The sequence below is a fragment of the Leopardus geoffroyi genome, chromosome X (assembly GCF_018350155.1).
Source record: "Leopardus geoffroyi isolate Oge1 chromosome X, O.geoffroyi_Oge1_pat1.0, whole genome shotgun sequence".
Taxonomy (NCBI): Eukaryota; Metazoa; Chordata; class Mammalia; order Carnivora; family Felidae; genus Leopardus; species Leopardus geoffroyi.
In genome coordinates, this window is record NC_059343.1 from 86,741,201 (window position 1) to 86,762,175 (window position 20,975).

General features: G+C 35.9%; 1 protein-coding gene across 1 annotated transcript in view; it reads left to right on the forward strand.

Annotated features, from left to right (window-relative positions):
• Nucleotides 1-20,975, forward strand: part of IL1RAPL2 (interleukin 1 receptor accessory protein like 2) — a 1,221,298-nt gene that overhangs the window by 1,175,431 nt on the left and 24,892 nt on the right. The window contains exon 8 of the mRNA XM_045472869.1: nt 13,988-14,133. Coding sequence (XP_045328825.1) covers nt 13,988-14,133 — 146 coding nt within the window. The remainder of the gene's footprint in view (nt 1-13,987; nt 14,134-20,975) is intronic.

Genomic DNA, 20,975 nt, shown 5'->3' on the forward strand with positions numbered 1-20,975 from the left:
ATAAACTGGTTACTTGTTGATGGATATTTGGGTTGTTTCCAGTTTAGGGACTATTACACATAGAACCGCTATGAACATTCACATATGCATTTTTGCATGCCCATAAATTTCTTTTTTTCTTGAATAAATAGTGAGACATGGAGTGGCTGAATTATATAGTGGGTGTACATTTACCTTTTCTAGTTCATTTTTTAGCTTTGTTTTAAAAACAATTTTTATCATAATTATAGATTTACAGAAAAATTTTGAATATACGGTCTTAGTCTACTTGGTCTGCTTTAACAAAAATTCAACAGACTAAATGGTTAAACAACAAATATTTATTTCTCATGGTTCTAGAGACAGAAAGTTCAAGATCAAGGCACCAGCAGATTTAATGCCTGATGAGGGTTTACTTCCTCATCCATAGATCGTTGTCTCACTACACCCTCACATGTGTTCACATGATGGAAAAGATGAGAAAACTCTCTACAGTCTCTTTTGTAAGGGCACTAATCCTATCCTTTAGGGCTTCTCCCTCATAACCTAATCATCTGCCAAAATCCCCACCCCCCAATACCATCACATTAAAAATTAGAATTTAAAGGTATGAATGTTTGTTTTGGGTGGGGTATAAACATTAAGTCCATAGTAGATAGTACAGAGATTTTCTACATACCCTATGCCCAGTTTTCCGTGTTACTAATACCTTAAGTTATTATGGTACATTTATTACAATTAATGAACCAAAATTGATGTAGTATCATTAACTGAAATCCACATTTTATTCAAATTTCATTAGTTTTTACCTATTATTCTATTTTTTTTCTCCAGGATCATTTAACTTTTTAAAATCTGCCATGTGGTTATACCATTTTAAAAAAGAAAAGTTAGGCACTGCTGCTGGTCTCTAGCAGCAAATGATTAAAATGGTGAATGACAAAGCATACATATATGAAACATTTCAGTCTAGTCCAAGCCACTTTATTAGGTGCAAATGAACCAACCAGATAGTACTGTAGGAAGTCAACCTTTCAGGACTTGCAAAATGTCATTATTTATTTGCTCTTGTTACATCTTCTTCCTCCACTTTCCCCAACCCTCCCTATAAAAAAGGGTGCATACATATATTTGCAGTGGAGGCAAGTAACATGAGATTTGTTGTGAAATTTTTACAAAACCCTACTGGCAAACTAGAAACACCTTACAGAAGTGCAAACAAAGAGGCAGGGATTCCTAGCCAAGATAAACACAGTCAGCCATTTTGTAATATTAATTATGTAATCTTGATCTATTTGAGAGCTTGTGTGGGTACAGGAATTCCTTTAGGATACGGCCATTTATACTAACACAGGAGTTAATTACTAGATTCTCTCTTGTAGCTTCCAAAGCCAATGTCCTTGAATGAAAGCATACAAGATTTTCATACAGTATGGCAGATGGAACGAATCTGGTAGTTTCATTTTTTAAAAAATGCTAATCATGCCATTAATTCAACTAAGAGAAGATCTGCATTCTTTCATAGCCCACACATTTTCTCCAAAGAGAACAGTTCTGATGGTAGAATGCTGAATATGTTAAGTTGAGGTTTCCTCTTGAAAGCATTTCTGGAAACAAAATTTCCTTCTGCATGCATGGCTCTCCCTCAGGTTACTGTATTTGCTTCATATTTTAATTGAATCATAGCTCTTATGTTGTGGATGCATATCAGAAGTACACTGCCCCATAGATCTAAGAAGTGGGGAGTAAATAAATTGCTCTCAAGCAGTTGATTTATGGAGAGTCTACCACAGAGGCACTGTATCTGGCAGGAGGACTGGCCACACTGCCTAGGTTCTCAATTTCCTGGGCAGCAGCTTGATCCTAGAAGTATGTGTTGCAACTTTTTCTCTCTTAGTATTGCCCCTGAGGAATAGAGAACTTTGAAAAAATCTACCTAGGGATAAAGCTTGGATATTCACCAAAAGTTTGATGAAATAATGTCTTCAGACTGCAGTAAGTGCACAGTTCTCCTGGAGCTTGACTAGCATATTTGACCAAATCCTGAGGAGGATTTTGGAGTTATCATTTATTTGCTCTGTGGGTTACTTTTTTCTCTCTCTGGGTTACTTTGACCACAGTGACTCCTTGCACCTCCTGACTTGCAACCTATTGCCAAAGTACCTCAGACTCCAATCTGAGCATACAGATTCTCCTTTAGCAGAAATTGGAATAGCCCTCCCACTTCTCTGATGTTGGTAAAAGACTGAACTCTAAGGAAATCTGAACCCAAATATAATATCCATTCACAACTTCCAGCCTATCCCTTAAACTGCATCCCAAATTTTCCAGTGACCCCAGAAGATGTCATCTGTAGGGATGTTGAAGGAATTTGGTATGTGCAGTAGCATGAGCTGCATTTGTGCAAGTTTGGTTATTTTTATCTACCATTTTAAAGTCATTGCAACAAGCTGATTCCTATAAGCTCTACCATGTCTATTCAGAGAAGTGATATAATTATTGGGAGGAGACCCAGTGGAAACGGTCATTAGAAAAGGACATCCTAATATTTGTCCCTCTGTTAAAATTTAATGGGAAGAATTTGCAAAGTGACATAAGAGAGTCATGAAAAAGAGTGGTAGTCTTTGGGTGTAAGCATTCTAAAAAGGCCAATCCAGTTCCATGTCATTATAGAATTACCTTTTAATTAATCTTACCAGAGGCTTGAGAATTATAAAAAATAAAGGAATTTTCTAGTGAGGTATGTACTCCACGGTGCTAATAAAAAATATCAGAGAAATTGAACTCCTCCTATTAAACAACAACAATAGTCTCTAAGCTTGCCTACAGGTTTGTGAATTGCATCTGATTGTCAAAGGAGACTGAATGAATTTCAATGCAATTGCTTTGCCCCAATAGAGAGTAATTTTTCATTATAATTCTCACTTTACATATCTTCCCATCAATATCTAACTTTTTTACCCCTTAGGCAATACCATAAAACAGTTTACCAAATCTTTTATAATTCTTGAGCTGAAAAACATATTCAATTCATCTTAAGGTTTTCCAAACAAGCTTCTTAAAATGCAAATAATTTTATTTACTTTCAATTACTGAAAAACTATAAGTTGAATATGGGCTTTGTGTGTTTTTAGTTTTGGTTTCTTCACTCCTACTTCCACCACTTTCTGGCTTTCTGTTCTCATCTCTTTACCTTAACATCCTCTCCTTGCATGAGTAAAATGCTCTTAACAAAGAGGGGAATGTGATACAGCTATGAAAAGATTTTATTCTTGATATAAAGTGAGTCTATATTAAAGACCCCAAATAGCCTTTTCCTAACTAATCAATTAAAAAATATAGAGATGTGAAAATATAGTTTGCCCCAAAATATAGAGGAAACTATTGAAGTCTCAGACAGCCCAAGGCAAAATGATGTGCTCTGTTTTGGCAACTTCCGACTACACTTTTTCAGTGCCTTGAAGCACCCCACCTGCTCTGGCCTTCCTCAAATTGAGCTAACACACACACACACACACACACACACACACACACACTTCTTCTTCCCCCCCCCCTCCATTCTCAGCTTATCTCACTGGAAGAAGGAACACTGATCAATCACTTTGCCTTTGATCTAAATAAGTTTCAAATCTTATGACCTATGTGTGAATGTAGATTTTGTAAATCATGAGCAGGCTTCAATGGAAAAGTTAACTTTATAATCAGCATAGTTTTTACCTAGGGACAATCTGAATTGCCACCTATCTGAAGGATAAATTTTAGAGTGATGACTCTACTATTCACGGTTCTAGTTCCACAGTGGATCTTAGCCTTGACCAATGCCTACAATATTTAAAGCTTACCTAAGACGTACTTCTTAAATATCTTCATTTAATGAACAGACTATAGATGCCCAATCTCACATATAATGTCTTATATTAATAAGCACCTGTAATTATTTAAAAAAACAATAATAATAGGAATAATAATTCCTATTCATGTTTTTATAAGACATAGTAGATTGCAAAAGCATTTTGGAATCCTAAACCACATTGGGATTTTCATGATAACCATCTGAGATAAATAGTATCAGTTTATTTTACAGAATAAAAAAATTGGTTTAGAGACTGAGGAAAATCTATCCATGCACAGTACCAATGGAGCCAGGGTAGTTCATTCACAGTACCAGTGGAGCTAGACCTGAATTCATCAAAATACAACTAGAAAGAATCCTCAGTTTCCCAGAATGCTTTGTTGTAGTGCACATTTGGAATGTAGAGTCAAAATCTGCGTGGGACTGAAAGAGTAAAAATCAGTCTGGGTGGAGAATAAGCAGCCCTGCTATTAATCAGCCTGGGAGGAAAGACAGATAAAACCAGCTGCAGAGTTAACAGAAAACCCTGTTTTCCCCAAGGTCATGCAGCAGTTGTAAAATGCCATAACGACCCCCACCTCCTTTGAATGGCTACTGATTTCTTACCAGTGATGCCCCAGACCTACTTTGCTATTTTCATGTTACTGGGCATACCCAATTGCTAAGACTTGCCTCATGACAGCTGTCAAACCCTAGTCAATCCTCTCTTCTCCCAATGCTACCTTAAAAATCCCAACCTATCCAGAATTTATCAGGGCTTGCCTAGACTCTCCTCAGAATCTTCAGTGAAAATCCAAACATTATAAAAATGCTTTCTTCCTACCTTCAGTCAAGGAATGATCCACAATTACTCTGGAGTGTCCCACCTTCAGTGCGTTCAGTCAATAAATCTGATTTTTTTTTTCAGATTATAGGCTGGATCCTGGTCTATGACTAATAAGGCTTTAATAGGCCCTAAAAATGACACTAAAAGGGGGCACCTGGGTGGCTCTGTCGGTTAAACATTCAACTCCTGATTTTGGCTGTTTGTGATCTCACAGTTCATGAGTTCGAGCCCTGCATCAGGCTCCCTGATGACAGTGCAGAGTCTGCTTGGGATTCTCCCTCTCTCTCCCTCTCTCCCTGTGCGCCTCCCATGTATTCTCTGTCTCTCAAAATAAGTAAATAAACTTAAAAAATAACACTAAAATAAAGATTTTGTTTGAGATTTTTTTAACTGAAGCTGCTTCCCAGCAGCTTCATTGTATTTTTATTTACTTTTTATTTCTTAATTTTATTTATTTTGAGAGAGACACACAGTGAATGTGGAAGGGGCAGACAGAAGGAGAGAGAGAATCCCAAGCAGACTCTACACTCTCAGTGCAAAGCCCAATGTGGGTTCAAACTCACGAACAGTGAGATCATGACCTGAACTGAAATCAAGAGTCTGACACTTAACCAACTGAGCCATCCAGGCACCCCTAAGAGTTTTTTTAAACATACTTCTATTCTTGATATCTTCAATCATCACTTCTGAACAATGATTACTCATACTCATAATAATAACCTAGAGACGGTGCAAGTTATCTATACACCACAGGAGGGCTCACTTTGGTTTAAAGGACCATTTAGGATGAATGGAAATTGGAATTAGACATTTTCTTTTATTTTATTTTGGAGGGAATCAATCTCTACCCTTTATTTCATTCTATATTTTTAAAAAATCCAGTTTTGTTGAGGTATAAATATAAAAATCCTGATTGTGTATATTTAAAGTATACAACATAAGGTTTTGGTATATGTTTACATTGTAAATCAAGCTAAGCCACAATCAAACTAATTAACCACCACCATACATAGTTACCATGTTTTTGTGTGTATGGTGAAAACATTTGAGAATTACACTCCTAGCAAATTTCAAGTATACAGTACCCTTATTACTAAATATAGTCATCATGCTGTACATTAGGTCTCTAGGACTTATTCATTTTATAACTGGATGACCAGCATCTCCCCATTTCTTCCACCCTCCACCTTCTGGTAACCACCATTCTATTCTGCTACTATGAGTTTGGCATTTTTAGGTTCCACATAGAAATCGTATCATATCATACAGTATATTTCATTTTTTGATTTTACTTAGCAAAATATTTTTCAGGTTCTTTTATGTTGTTGCAAATGGCAAGGTTTGCTATTTATTTATTTATTTATTTATTTATGTATTGTTTATTTTGAGAGAGAGAGAGAGAGAGAGAGAGAGAAAGAGAGAGAGCAGGTGCACACGTCAGGGAGGGGCAGAGAAAGAGAATCCCCAGCAGGAACCACACTGTCAGTGTGGACCTTGATTCAGGGCTCAAACTCACGAATAGTGAGATCATGATCTGAGCCAAGTCACATGCTTAACGGACAGAGTCACCCAGGTGCCCCAACGTTGGCTTCTTTTTTAAGATTGAATAATATTCTATTGTATGTATGAACCACATTTTTCTGACTATTCATCCATTGATGGGCACAGGTTGTTTTCATATCTAAGCTATTATGAATAATGCTCAAATGAACATGAGAGTGAAAATACCTATTTGAGATCCTGATTTCATTTCCTTTACATATATACTCAGAAGTGGGATTTCTGGATTGTATGGTAGTTCTATTTTTTTAATGTTTATTTATTTTTGAAAGAGAGAGAGACAGAGACAGAGTGTGAGCAAGAGAGGGGCAGAGAGAGAGGGAGACACAGAATCTGAAGCAGGATACAGGCTCTGAGCTCTCAGCACAGAGCCTGACATGGGGCTTGAACCCATGAACTGCAAGATCATGACCTGAGCCAAAGTCGGACATTTAACCAACTGAGCCACCAGGCGCCCCTATTTTTAATATTTTGAGGAATCTCTGGATTGTTGTCCATAGTGGCTGCACCAGTTAATATTCCAATTAACAATGTACAGAGTTCCCTTTTATCCACATCATGGCCAACAATTTTCATCTTTTGTTTCTCTGATAATAGCCATTTTAACAGGTGGGAGATGATAACTCATTGTGATTTTGATTTGATTTCCCATTTAACAAGCACTACCCATTGGCCATTTATATGTCTTCTTTGAAGAAATATCTATTCAGGTCATTTGTCCATTTTTAATAAGGTTATGTGTTTGTTTTGTTTTGTTTTAATATTGAGTTGTAAGAGTTCCTTATATGTTTTGGATTTTAACGCCTTATCAGATATATGGATTGCAAATATTTTCTCCTATTCCCTAAATTACATCCACTCTCTTTTTTGATAGAAATATAATTGACATACAACATTAGTTTCAGGTGCACAACATAATGATTTTGTATTTGTATATATTGCAAAATGATCACCACAATAAGTCTATTTACATTTGTCACCATACATAGTTATATAATTTTTTTCTTATTATTAACTATAGTTGCCATGCTGTGCATTACATCCCCATCAACTTATCTATTTTGTAATTGGAAATTTGTACCTTTTGATTCCCTTCACTCATTTTGGCCTCCCCCCCAACCTCCTGCCTCTCCACCAATTTAGTCTCTGTATCTATGAACTTGTGTTTCTTTCTTTTTTTAGATTTCACATATAAGTGAGACCATATGCTCTTTTAGAAGACTTTTAGTTTGATATAATCCCACTTGTCTTTCTTTTTTGTTTGTTAGTTATTTGTTTTGCTTCTCTTGCCTATGCTTTTGGTATAATACACAAAAAATCATTGCCTAGATCAATGTCAAAAAGTTTTACCCTATGGTTTCTTTAGTAGTTTTATGGTTTCAGGTCTTATGCTTAAGTACTTAATCCTTTTTGGGTGGATTTTTATATATGATGCCAGGTAAGGATCCAATTGTATTCTGTATGTGGATATACAGTTTTCCCAATAGTACTTATTGAAGAGACTATACTTTCCCCCATTGTGTATTTTTGACATGCTTTTTGAAAATCTGTTGACTGTAGATTGTGGATTTGTGGATTCTTCATACTGTTCTATTTGTCTACATGTCTGTTTTTATACTAGAGCCATACTGTTTTGATTATTGTAGCTTTTTGATGTAATTTGAAATCAGGAAGTATGATCCCTCCAGCTTTGCTCTTCTTGTTCAAGATTGTTTTGGCTATTTGGGGTCTTTTGTGATTCCATATATTTTAAGATTTTTTTCTATTTCTGTAAAAAAAACGACATTGGGATTTTGATATGGGTTACACTGAATCTATAGATCACTTTGGATGGTGTAGACATTTTAACAATATTAATTCTTCCAATCTGAATACAGGATGTCTTTCCATTTATCTGTGTTTTCTTTAATTTCCTTCATCAACATTTTATAATTTTCACTTTACACATCATTCACCTCTTTGGCTAAATTTATTCCTTAGCATTTTATTACTTTTCTTGCCATTGTAAATGGGATTGTTTTCTTAATTTCCTTTTCGTGGCTTCTCTGGTTTTAATTGAGCATTTTATGTGCTTTTATTTTGTCTTCTCTGTTAGCATATCAATTGTACTTTTAGAAAATTTAGTGTTAGGCCTACAGTTTGCAATAACATTTACAACTAATCTAAGTTCACTTTCAAATAATACTATACTGCTTCACATGTAGTGCAGGTACCTTATAACAGTCATAAATTTCAATTATCCATAAACTATAATTACCAAATACATTGATGCTATTATTTTGCACATTTATAACTTAACTTTATTGAAAAGTGATTCACAAATATACTTGTATATATTTAAAGTATATAATGTGATTATTTTATATACATATACATTGTAGAATGATTACCAAGATCAGGATAATTAACACATCCATCAGCTAGCACAGTTAACATAAATAAATCTTTTTTTAAATGTGGTGAGAATGCCTAAGATCTACTCTCAGCAACTTTCACATATATAATACCATATTATTAACTATGGTCTCAGTGCTATACATTAGGTCCTCATAACTTTTCTTCTTATAACTACTATTATTGCTATTATTATTTAAAACAAACTGTTACATGTTTGATAAATTATGAATAGGAAAAATAAAATGTTTTATCTTAATTTATTCTTTCTCTAACACTCTTTCTTTCATTATGTAGATCCAAATTTCTGAACTATATCATTTTCATTTTTTTCTGAGGAACTTCTTTTAACACTTCTTGCAAGATAGGTCTAATGGAAACAAGTTCCCTCAGTTTTCATTTGTCTGAGAAAGTCTATTTACCCTTCACTTTAGATAAATAACTTATATGGATACAGCATTTTAGGTTGTTGGGATATTTTTCACCACTTTGAATATTTCACTCCACTTTTCTTGCTTGCATGGTTTCTAAAGAAAAAGTCTGATGTATTTCCTATTCTTGTTCTTGTAGAGGTACTTTTATTTCCTTTGGATTATTTCAAGATGTTCCCTTTGTTTTGATTTACTGCAGTTAGAATATGATATATCAAGGTGTACATTTTTTAGTATTCATTCTGTTTGGTATTCTCTAAGCTGCCTGCAATCTTTGGTTTGGACCATTTCATTAACTTTGGAAAATTCTCAGCTCTAATACCTTAAATATTTTTATTGTTCTCTTCTCTTTTACTTCTAATTTTGGTATTTCCATTACATGTATCTTCCTCTTTTTGTAATTATCCCTTGGGAGTTATATTTTGTTCCATTTTTTCAGACTTTTTCCCCTTTTACATTTTAGTTTAGGAATTTCTACTGATACATCTTCAAGATCACTAATTCTTTCTTCATCTGTGCCCGGTCTATTGATAAGCCCATGAAAGGCATTCTTTATTTCTATTACTGTTACTGTGTTTTTTATTTCTAGCATTTTCTTTTGATTCTTTCTTAGAATTCCTATCTCTCTGGTTACATTTCCCAATACTGTTGATATATATTGTTTGCTTGTTCCATGGAAGCACTTAACATATTAAACATAGTTTTGTTGCATTCCCAGTCTGATCATTCCCAAATCTCTGCCATATCTGATTATGGTTCTGATGTGTACTTTGTCTCTTCAGACTACATTCTTTGGGGTTTGGGTTTTTGTTTGTTTGTTTGTTGTTTGTTGTGTGTTTTTTCTTTTTGTCTTTGTTTCTGTTTTGCTTTTTAATATTTTTTGGTAATATTTTGTTGTTGTTGAAAGCCACACATTATGCACCAGGTAAAAGGAACTGAGGTAAATAGGCTTCTAGTGTGAGAGTTTATGTTTATCTTGTTAGGCTGTGTTTACTGTTTGCTATAGTTGTAGGTATAAGAGGCTAAAATTTCGTAGAATGTACATGTTTATGTCTCCACTGTTTTCTTTGTGTTTTTCTAGAGACTGCTTTTTAAATAGGGTCTGAGCTTTGCAGTTATTTCAGCTGAAAGCCCTTGTTATACAGGAAACTGATTGGTGGTAAGCATTCTATAATCTTATGATAAAGTCTTAGTCTTTCATGGAGTCTGTGCCTTTGAATATGACCTTCACAACTGCTTCTCTCCTCTTTTTAAGCTTTTCTTAAAAGGAAAAGAGCTTTTCTCCTCTTTTTAAGTGAGACAGGAAAGCTTGAGGGGGTAGCTGGAGTTTAGTATTGCAATTCCCTTCCCTCAGGTAGGCTAGGTTTGGTAAAATTCAAGTAGTTTAAGCTCTGATAAAAGAATTTCCCTTAGGGACAGGCCTTTGTTAAGAAGCACAGAGTGCTCTGGGACGATTGCTTTTATTAAATCCTCTGACAGAATTATAGGGAGATCTTTCTGTGATCTTCACCCTGAGATCCTGGTAGGGTTCCCAGAAGCAAAACTCATGAAAATGTGGGGTATTCCAAAGATTACATTTCATGGAGTTTTTAACTCTCAGGCTAGTCCATAGTGGGCTTACAGTGACTTATCAGTTATAGTTTGTTTCTACCTGTACTGGCTCTTGCTCCTTGGTTTCTGCTCCCAATATACTGTGATTCTCAGTATTTGCTTCTTTCTCAAGTTTTGGGGGCAAGGGTTTGCCCTGTGTCCTCAGCTCATTGTTGGATTTAATAATTGTTCATTTTAATTTTCTTCAGCTCTTTTTCTTATTATAAGGATAAGAGTGACAAATTCCAAACTTTTACTAGTTTTTAAGACGAGGTCCTAACTGAAACTTTTGAAGGTGGTGATTCCTGTAAACTAAATTATTATTTTCTAATTTTTCCAGTGTTTGCTGTTACATGTAACTTGCTTTTCCTGTTAATCCTTCAAATAAAATGCTTCAGAAGTTATTTGAAATATATCACAGGATCTCTTCATTTTTATCCTCTATTCCAAAACCAATCCCTTCAGTGTCTCTCTTTCACACATTCTGCAAAATTTATCTTCAATCCCAGAAAACACTCCCTTATTCCTTTTGTCTAGGCAGACTTCTCAAACCTTTTCCAGGTAATTTATTCAATAATAGTCTCTCTCTTTGAAAGTCGATTTTAAGCATAAACTGTACCACTCTTCTTTACTTCATTATGTCTACATATTTTTTTTCAACTATGTAGATCTTGTCTCTTGTTTAAATTTTAATGATTTCTGAGAACAGGGACCTGTTTTTTAATGCTTATATTTATCTTACACTAAATGTCTAGCCCAGAGCTATGCACGTACTAGGGGACTGACAAAGAATCATTGGTTGACTGTTATATATCAATATTTGTTAGGAAATTGATTGCTTTACTGAGTGATTTGTAAATATAAACATCAACTGACTAATTTCCCCAAAGCAAGTCACTTCTAGATTTTCAAGAGCTGATAATTAAGACACCTCATATATATTAATAGATGGACGAAGGATCATTTTTCAGATTCTTTCTGCAGCCTGTGAAGATCTGTTTTTGGAAACTGCATTAGAAATGAAGAGGGAAAGACTGGGTCTGAAAGGACAGGATCAGCTTTCTGCTTCATGCCTGACAGAGGCTGTGGCTTCCCTACACATGAAGCTTTAAATCAAACTTAATTTGTGGTGCGTAAGCAGTTTCTGGCACTAAAGGGGGTTCTTCCATAGCAGATGACATAGAACTAAAAGAATTGTGTGTAGTGAGATTAAGCCATAGCACAGAGAAAATGGAGAAAGTAAAACTCAATACAAACCGTGAAGACAGTAAATTCCCATTTTTCCCTTGGTTAGGTATATGTTGAGAAAGGAAAACTACAACATTAACCAGGAAGAAAAAGGTTAATAGAAAGACTATCAGTAAAATGTGGTTAAGACAATTCTTACATGTGTCTAGTTCAGCAATGGTACATAAATTTAAAGGGCAGGAGACTTACTCAAGTTACAAATGTCAGTATTATGAACTCTCAGATATGTGTATCATTGGGAGGGTACAGACACAGGGTAAATTTTAAAAGCATGTCTATTTGGGATATAATCTGAGCTTCATATTTCAGTATGGGAGACTCTTAGTTTCCAGGAACTCTCTTCCACCAACCAAACTTTAAGCCTTCTTTCTCTCAAAGGGGAACCAGAAGAGATTAAGCCAACTGAATTTTAAATATCTTAATATATTAATATATAAATATTTAAATATATTAAATTATTAAATATTTAAATATATTAAATTATTAAATATTTAAATATATTAATATAGTATAAATATAAATATTTTTGTAGGAGCCCAAATGTAAATGATCTGCCTTTGATAATGAAATGTTGATGTTTAATAACATTCCTTTGCATGTGTATAGTGCTATTCACTCTTTCAATTACTTTAACCTATTTTACCCTCACAACAAAGTTGAGTATGGTAGGTATTTTTCCCAACTTAAAGCTGAGTTAATTTAAGGCACATTGACTTAATGACTTTGTAAGGATCCAGCTTGAGCTTGTAAATTTGAGGCCTGCATGTAGAACCCGGTTTTCCCTGAACATAGTTGTCTTTTCCAGCTTTATGCTAAATGCCGGCAAATCAGAGCATTTGTCTTTGCATTCATAACCAAGTGTCCAAAAAGGAGAATTAACTCCAGTGCTCCAATTTTCTATCTTGCAAAAACATGTATTTAAGAAATTCACCCCAGAACTTAAGGGCAGGATTGCCACCATGTAGACTTGTTTTCTTTGGTCAAAGGCAGGAGACAGAAAAGACAGCAGGGTGCCCACTATCACTTCATTCAGGAGGCAGCTGACCATTGGTGAGAATATAACTTTCCAGAGAAACAAGAGGCACACTCCTTAGGAAAGGTTCCTGGCAACTCAGTTGCTCTGTAAAGAACACTTACTCGTGGCCATTCAAGGCCCTTTGCAAATTCACTTGAGAAAGCAAAAAGCAGGACTATGAGAAAATGTCATACAGGGCAGGGTTCTTCCTGTGAGGGGCAAAGGGAGAAAGACAAAGGGAAACAGTGTCTGGAAAAGGCAGGACCATGGCAGTGGGCTAGGATCATTGGCAGATTAAGGCACAGGGCACATGCCTGTATTACACAAATGCAGGAGAAAAGTGGAAAACAAACTTTTCATGGTTATTCGGGGATAGAAGGCCAGTAACCACTTTCAGTTTACTTCCTATAAGGCAACCATTTTTAAAGCTCACTTCTTTACTTTCTTACCCCCTGTTGTCAAAACTAACCTCAAACGCAAACACTACACCTATCAATTTTTTCCCTTCATGCCATGGTACAAAAATCTAATTTGTTTTCATAAGTTCAGCTTAGAACGTGGAGCCCAGTGTTTCCTCCTTTTTGCTACACAAATCATGTTGGCTTGTTTATCAAAGCCTACTGGTATGGTAATATTTCTTTTTGCTAAGTGAATTCCTCACTTCTTTCCTTTCCCATATGATCTTCACATCAAGAGTCACTTTTTGTGTTTTCTTTTTTTTTTTAGTTTTTGTTAATGTTTATTCATTTTTTGAGAGAGAGAGAGAGAGAGAGAGAGAGAGAGAGGTGGAGAGAGAAGGAGGCACAGAATCTGAGTAGGCTCCAGGCTCTGGACCGACAGCATGTAGCCTGACGGGGCTCAGACTCATGAACTGTGAGATCATGACCAGAGGTGATGTCAGACGCTTAACCTACTGAACCACCCAGGCGCCCCATTGTGTTTTCTTTTTGAAGGTTCCATACATAATACCCAGTCAACATTTGCCATACCCAATGGAGACTTTGTGAGCTATGTAATCATCTGCAATTTTTGCATGACTGGTCTCTCCCCATATCAGACCAATTCAACCAAGAATACTGTCTTTATTTCAGGCTCCTCAAAGAGCATCTTGGAGAAAAAGAAGTTGAGTTGGCACTCATCTTTGATTCAGTGGTGGAGGCTGACCTGGCAAATTATACCTGCCATGTGGAAAACCGAAATGGACGGAAACATGCCAGTGTTCTGCTGCGTAAAAAGGGTATTTATTTTTTTAACTATTACTATGGTTTGTTTAGCTACCAAGTAACTATTGAAGTTAAATATGCTTACTGGCCTTATTTTATCATTTAGCACAAATTTCTATTAAGCATTTTGTCTTTTTAAGGAAAAATATCTCTATCGCTATGGATAGTAGCATAAAATGCCTATAATCTTCTATACCATTAGGAAATAGATTTAAAAAATGAAATATTGTTATGTGTTAAATTCAGTGAAATAAAATGTACCTTAGTTATAAGTATTACATAAAATTTAATACGTATTGGCATTCAAATTTTTCTCTATATTTCACCATCTTATATTGCTTAAATGAAAAACTAGGGATTTTATTATTGAATGAGAAACAAAGCCACTTTTTTATTCCCTGACTAAAATAGAAATAATAAAGAGTATCATAATATTCTCATAATTGTCATAATAAACATTATAAATAATATGATATGACCTGGTATTAAGAGGCCTTTGATAGGTACATACATTTTAAAAATAATTTGGCATTTATGGAAACCCCTCTCTAACTTTATTTTTGGATGGCGTGGAAATTGTATATAACGGGCAAAGAAAGTAAATTTATAAATAAAGGAGATAAACGCAAATATAGGAACAACAATCCCAGCAGCTGGAGCAGCTTCTGAGATTGGCTCTTATTCTGTCACAACTCTTGATTACTGCAAAAGGCTAAATATTTCTGTATGTATGCATCTGGCAAAGGTTTTTGTAAATGTAACAGAACAAATGTTCTCAATCAATGTTTTTGTTGTCTAGGCTATAGAGCAATAGAACACATTCAATCAACAAGGTCACTAGTTGTACCTTTTAACCAAGATGGAATTTCTGTTTTCCTGCCAACCCTAATACTTGACCTTGACCAGCAGTTCTAGGAGAAGCAAGAAAATGTCATTATTCTGAGAATAATGCTTTTATCTCTCTAGTACCATTTCTTATTCAGTTGGACTTGATTCCATCTTAAAATAAGGGAGTTGTTGTTGTTGTTGTTTTTTATTTTTTTTTTATTTTTTTGTATAAAGGAGTGTAATATGGAAAGTAAAATCAGGAAACCCTGGTTGAGTAGATTCTTGTTCAGCCATTGATTCAGTAGGACTAACTTGTCTGATTAAATACCCTGAACCTCAGTTTTCTCATCTTTAAAACAGGGATAATAATATCTACATTGTAGAGGCACTTTGAGACTCAAATGATAATTATGTAGTGTAAAATATACCACACTCAGTGTTTGTTATTATACAGAACTTGAATTACTTCTCCTGTGCACTAGGCAACCACATAAGTCCACCTACATAAAGGGCAGACATTGATCATGTCCAGATACCTTATGGCAAAGATCACTTTATTCCTGCTCATTCCAGTCTTATTTTAGGCTCAGAGATCATCCAACCCAGGGTTTGCAGCACCTCTGTATCTTCAGAAAATTGGGCAATGTCTGGCCACTAATTAGTACTTAGAACCTGTCTCGTTAATGAATGAATAAGGTTATCTATTATTATTGAAGATCATGTATAGCAAGTATTGTGCTAAGGACTGGGAAATAGAATGATGAATAAAATAGACATTCCCAAGTCTGGAAGGGTACAAAGAAAGGTAAATATTAAACATTAAACAAAAAATTTGGGGCACCTGGGTGGCTCAGTTGGTTCAGCTCAGGTCATGGTCTCAGGGTTCATGAGTTTGAGCCCCACATTGGCTGTGTGCTGACAGCTTGGAGCCTGGAAACTGCTTTGAGTTCTGTGTCTCTTTCTCGGCTCCTCCCCCCCTCATGTTCTGTGTCTGTCTCTCAAAAATGAATAAACATTTTAAAAATTAAAAAAAAAACTTAAACAAAAAATTGCACAAGTGTTACTGCTATGAGGAAAAACAATGGTGGTAGCAGGGTTCCTATCATTCAGTCAACAGGGATAGAAATAGCCTTATCTGAGTTTAAAAATAAATTTATTTCTATTTAATAAGTAAAACAACCACTAGCACCCCTTAAAATTTCTAATAATCTGACAGTAGAAACCAAGGCACACTGTAAAATTGCTACCTCCCATGGCTTCCTCAAGGAAACATGTCTAAAGCATGAATAACTAAGAATATTAATTCTCATCTTTCTCATCTCCATATATTAGAGTTCCCCAGAGTTCAGGTCACCTCTTCTCATTCACTTCCTAGATGATTTCATTCCATCTCTATCTCATGGTTTTGCTTATTGCATATATGCTGACAATTCCTAAATTTATATATCTAGCCTGGTCATCTTTCCTAAACTCCAGAATTGTATACCTAACTGCCTATTCAACAGCTACTCAAAAACTCCACTAGTGGATGTATCTAGTAGGCATATCAAGCTTCATTTGTCCCAAACAAGAATTTTGCTTTCTCCATCCTATAAACCTGATCCTCCAGTTGCCTTCTCCATCTCCATCACCATCCTTCCAGTTGCTCAGGCCAAAATCCTAGGAGTCATCCTTGACTTTTTCTTTTCTCTACTCACATGCTATATCTAGTCCACCACCAAATCCCATGGCTCTACTTTCAAAACACGTCCAGACTCTGATGTCTTTCCCCACATTCACTGTTAATGACCCTGGTCTGAACCACCAGCATCAATTGCCTGGCTCACTGCAATGGCCTCCTAACTGGCCTCCCTGCTTCTTTCTTGTGCCTTGCAGTCTGTGCTCATCACAGCAGCCAGACAGAATGATCCTTTTCATATATAACTTAGAGCATATTATTGCTATAATCAGAACCCTCCAATTATAGAACCCTCTCCATTACACTTAAAATGAAATCCCAAATCTACACTATGGCCTACAATGCATGACAATCTATTGTGATTTCTGATCCAGTTTTCTACCACAATCTGCCTATTTGCCTCAAACATCACACACACTAGCTTCTTTTCTATTTCTTGTGCTCACCAAGCATAGTCCTATCTGATAGTCTTTGCACTTACTAATTCCTGGGTCTGGAACACTCTTCCCTGAGCTGTTCCTATGATTCACTCACTTTTTTCATACAGGGCTCTGCTTAAATATTACCTGCTCAATAGCCTTCCCTGGACACACTCTATAAAAGAGTACTACCCATCACTTTCTTTCTTTTTTTTGGGGGGGGGTTAGAATATTAAACATTTTAATACAGTTTAAATCAGTGTGTCAGGTCCATTTCATCTCTTTCACTGCCAAATCTGAGGGCAGGCACTGTTTCGGTTTCTCTGCCTTCCCTTTGTCTGTGATGACCAAGGTATAAAGGTATCTGAAGTTTTTTGTTTAAACATTTTAAGCCTTACTGAAGTAAAATTGAGAAATAAAATTATAAGAGATTTAAAGTATACAACAGGATGATTTGATATACATATACATTGTGAAAGGATTCCCTCTATTGAGTTAATTAATAAACATATGTATCACCTTACATATTTACCTTCCTTTTTTTTCTTTTGGTGAGAACATGTAAGTTCCTCTTAGAAAGTTTCAATTATACAATACAATGTTATCAACTACATTAGATACTCAGACCTTATTCATTTTACAACTGAAAGTTTGTACCCTTTTATCAACTTCTCCCTATTTCCTCCTCTAGCCCCGACCCCTGACAACCATTTTTGTACTCTCTTCTACTATGACTTCAGGTTTTGTTTTGTTTTGTTCCATTTTGTTTTGTTTTAGATTCAATATATAAGTGATACCATGCAGTATAGTATTTACCTTTCTCTCTCTGGCTTACTTCACTTAGTATAATGAACCTCCAGGTTCATCCATGTTGTACTAAATGATAGGATTTTCCTCCTTTTTTAAGGTGAAATAATATTTCATCATATATATTTATGCCATATTTTCTTGATCTAATCATTCATTGAACTATCCATCACTTTTTTTTCTCTTTCTTGGCTCTATTTATGTTTATTGTACTTATTACTATTTGATATCTTCTTACATATTTGTTTTCTTCTTATCTTCCCCCCTCACCACTAAAATGTAAACTCCACGAGAACAGGAACTTTTTCTGTCTTATGTACTGCTGTATCCCTAGTGCATAGAACATAGTAAGTGCTCAAAAATATTTGCTGAGTGAAAATACTCCTCCTAGAGGGCCAGAGCAATAGGGTGGGGATAGATAACAGGGATTGGTAAAGAGAGGATTTATCTGTGATTTTCTCTTGACTAGTGTCTGCCCTGGGCTATCTAAATGCATGTCTCTTTTAAAAGACATTTACTTTCCAGATTGGAGGTTAAAAACTTTAAGACCTCAGGGGCCAGGCAGATAGTAAACTTTTTTTTTAAGAAGTTGGATCCTAGAGAAAAAAAAAACACAGGATAGAGAAAACATGCCTCACTTTAAAGGGGCAGTCACTACTCTTTTCTAGTAGATTATGCCATGTTTGCTGAAATGTAAACTCAAGGATAAGAGAATTTCTGAGTTTTCAAGTGAAGTTGAGTGACTAGGTATGAAATCTTTTGAGTTTTAAATATTGGTGCCCATTGTTTGGAAACATGTGGAACAACAAAACCTTTTGGGGAGTCATGTTATACCAGTGTGCACTCCCTGTTTTAAGTAGCAGTTAAATTTTTTCACTGTGCTTTGCAAAAGGATGCAGTTCATCTTCTCTTATTCCATTTTCCTTAGGAGCTCTCAACAATATGGTAGAGCTCCAGAAAAGAGGGAGAAGCCCTATGGCCCTGCTTCAACCTTTTTTTTATCAGACTGAGCTCTGGCTTGTCTTGCAACACTTAAGATGTTTCCTTTGGAGTTAAACATTTCGGGTTTTATCACAGCATAGCCTGGCCTCAGTGGCTGCAGTGTTTTCACCCAGAATATGAGTATGATGTTTGTTAATGGAACAACAACTTACTGATGAGCTATGAGTCAAATATTGAAAAAGCCCTAAGTGATAATAATGAAGAAGCATTTGATGAATCCTTACTGTGAAAAGGCCTTTCGTAAAATGAAAACTCGTGTCTAATATATCCAATTAACAGGGTCAGGCTTTCTCAGAGCAAGACATCCTTATCTATGCATCTTTTACCTGTACCTACCACTTTCTCACTCTCTGATGAACTATCTACAATTATAACTAAAATATCAGTAAGTAGTCTAGTGTGTGTGTGTGTGTGTGTGTGTGTGTGTGTGTGAGTGTGTGTACCATGACTGAATTTATGCTAAGGAAATTCTGGTAATTGTTTCTTCTCTGCACATACTGCCTTTCCTACAAACCGGAACATATCACTGAATCCCTCTCTTCTCATTCCCAGTGCTACTGCCCCACCCTGAACCCCCAACCTGTAAAGAAACCCTCAGGTGGGAGGGATCTCCTAACCTGCTTCCCAACTTATGAGCTAGCTAAAAACATTTCCAGTCTTCTGGACTGGAAACATTTCCAGTCAGTGCAAGTCACAGTGCAAATAAAATGGCTTTCACCTTCTCAGGAAATGTCTCTAGAAGCACAGATTGTGCTGAGATGGAAAATGGCAGTTGAAAACAGAAGACAAAAGAAAAGCCAAGCATCATCTTGGTGATGGCAATTTTGCCCTCTGATTATAGGATGCATGTTTCCTTTTTAATGGCTCTGCTTGGGTTGAATGAAAGAATACTGGTTGAGTCTCAGAGACTTGGTGCACAGTTTTAAACATAAACAGCCATCATTAGGTAATATCTTTCAAAGACATTTTTATAAAATGGACCCCCAAACCACAAAAGTACTTTTCACACCATGGTTTTCTTCCATAAATGTACTGCTGAAAAATGTGCCTACTACTTGAGAGCACAAATTGTTCCTACTGCTGAAGTTTCCATCTACCTAATAACAACTCTACTTTGTATTTAACATAGAAATTGCTGAAAAAGTTCCCATTTGGTGACTTTTCTTAATTTTCTTTTTTTTAACATTTATTTATTTTTGAGACAGAGAGAGAGAGCATGAACAGGGGAGGGTCAGAGAAAGAGGGAGACGCAGGATCTGAAACAGGGTCCAGGCTCTGAGCTGTCAGCACAGAGCCCGACATGGGGCTCGAACCCACAGACCGCGAGATCATGACCCGAGCCGACGTCAGACGCTTAACCGACTGAGCCACCCAGGCGCCCCTCATTTGGTGACTTTTAAAACAGTTGAAATCTATTCTGACCAGAGAGACACACACACACACACACACACACACACACACACACACACAGAGAGAGAGAGAGAGAGAAGACACAGAGAGATATGGAAAGAGAAAGAGTCCAAAATATTTACAACATAAAATGAACATTTTACAGCAGGAAAAAAATGTTGCATCAAGTCAATCAATGTCCTAAGATGAAAGAAAAGTCAGTTTCCTGAGTAACAAAAAAAAATCATATTGATCTGTCCATTTAACACTGGTTGTTAAGAATGCACAACTTATGTAAGATGGTGGGAAAATCAGCAAAGATTTTGATATTTGTAGCCCCACACAGGTCTCATAAGCAAGCCTGCCTTACCACCCATATAGAGGCAGGCAATGGCTCCTGGGGAGCTACACATAGAGGGCAGGAGGCAGAGCTAATGTGTGGTAGGATTTTTTTACCTGAAATTTTGGGGCTTAATTTTCAAAATGACTACCTCTTGCAGCAGGCAGGACAGAGATAGATTCCAATTCCCTATCCGTACTCATTATGGTTCCCCTCATAATAATTCTTATTAACATATTTTGTCTCTCACAGCAGCCCCACTCCCTTCCCTTTTCCATTATTACTTCATCTCCTTACTGTAAAAGAGTGATATTTATTTATGCTTCTTATATTTTCACTCAGTGACTTTCCTGGTGGGCCATACTGTCTCTGTCTTCCACTATCTCTTCTTTC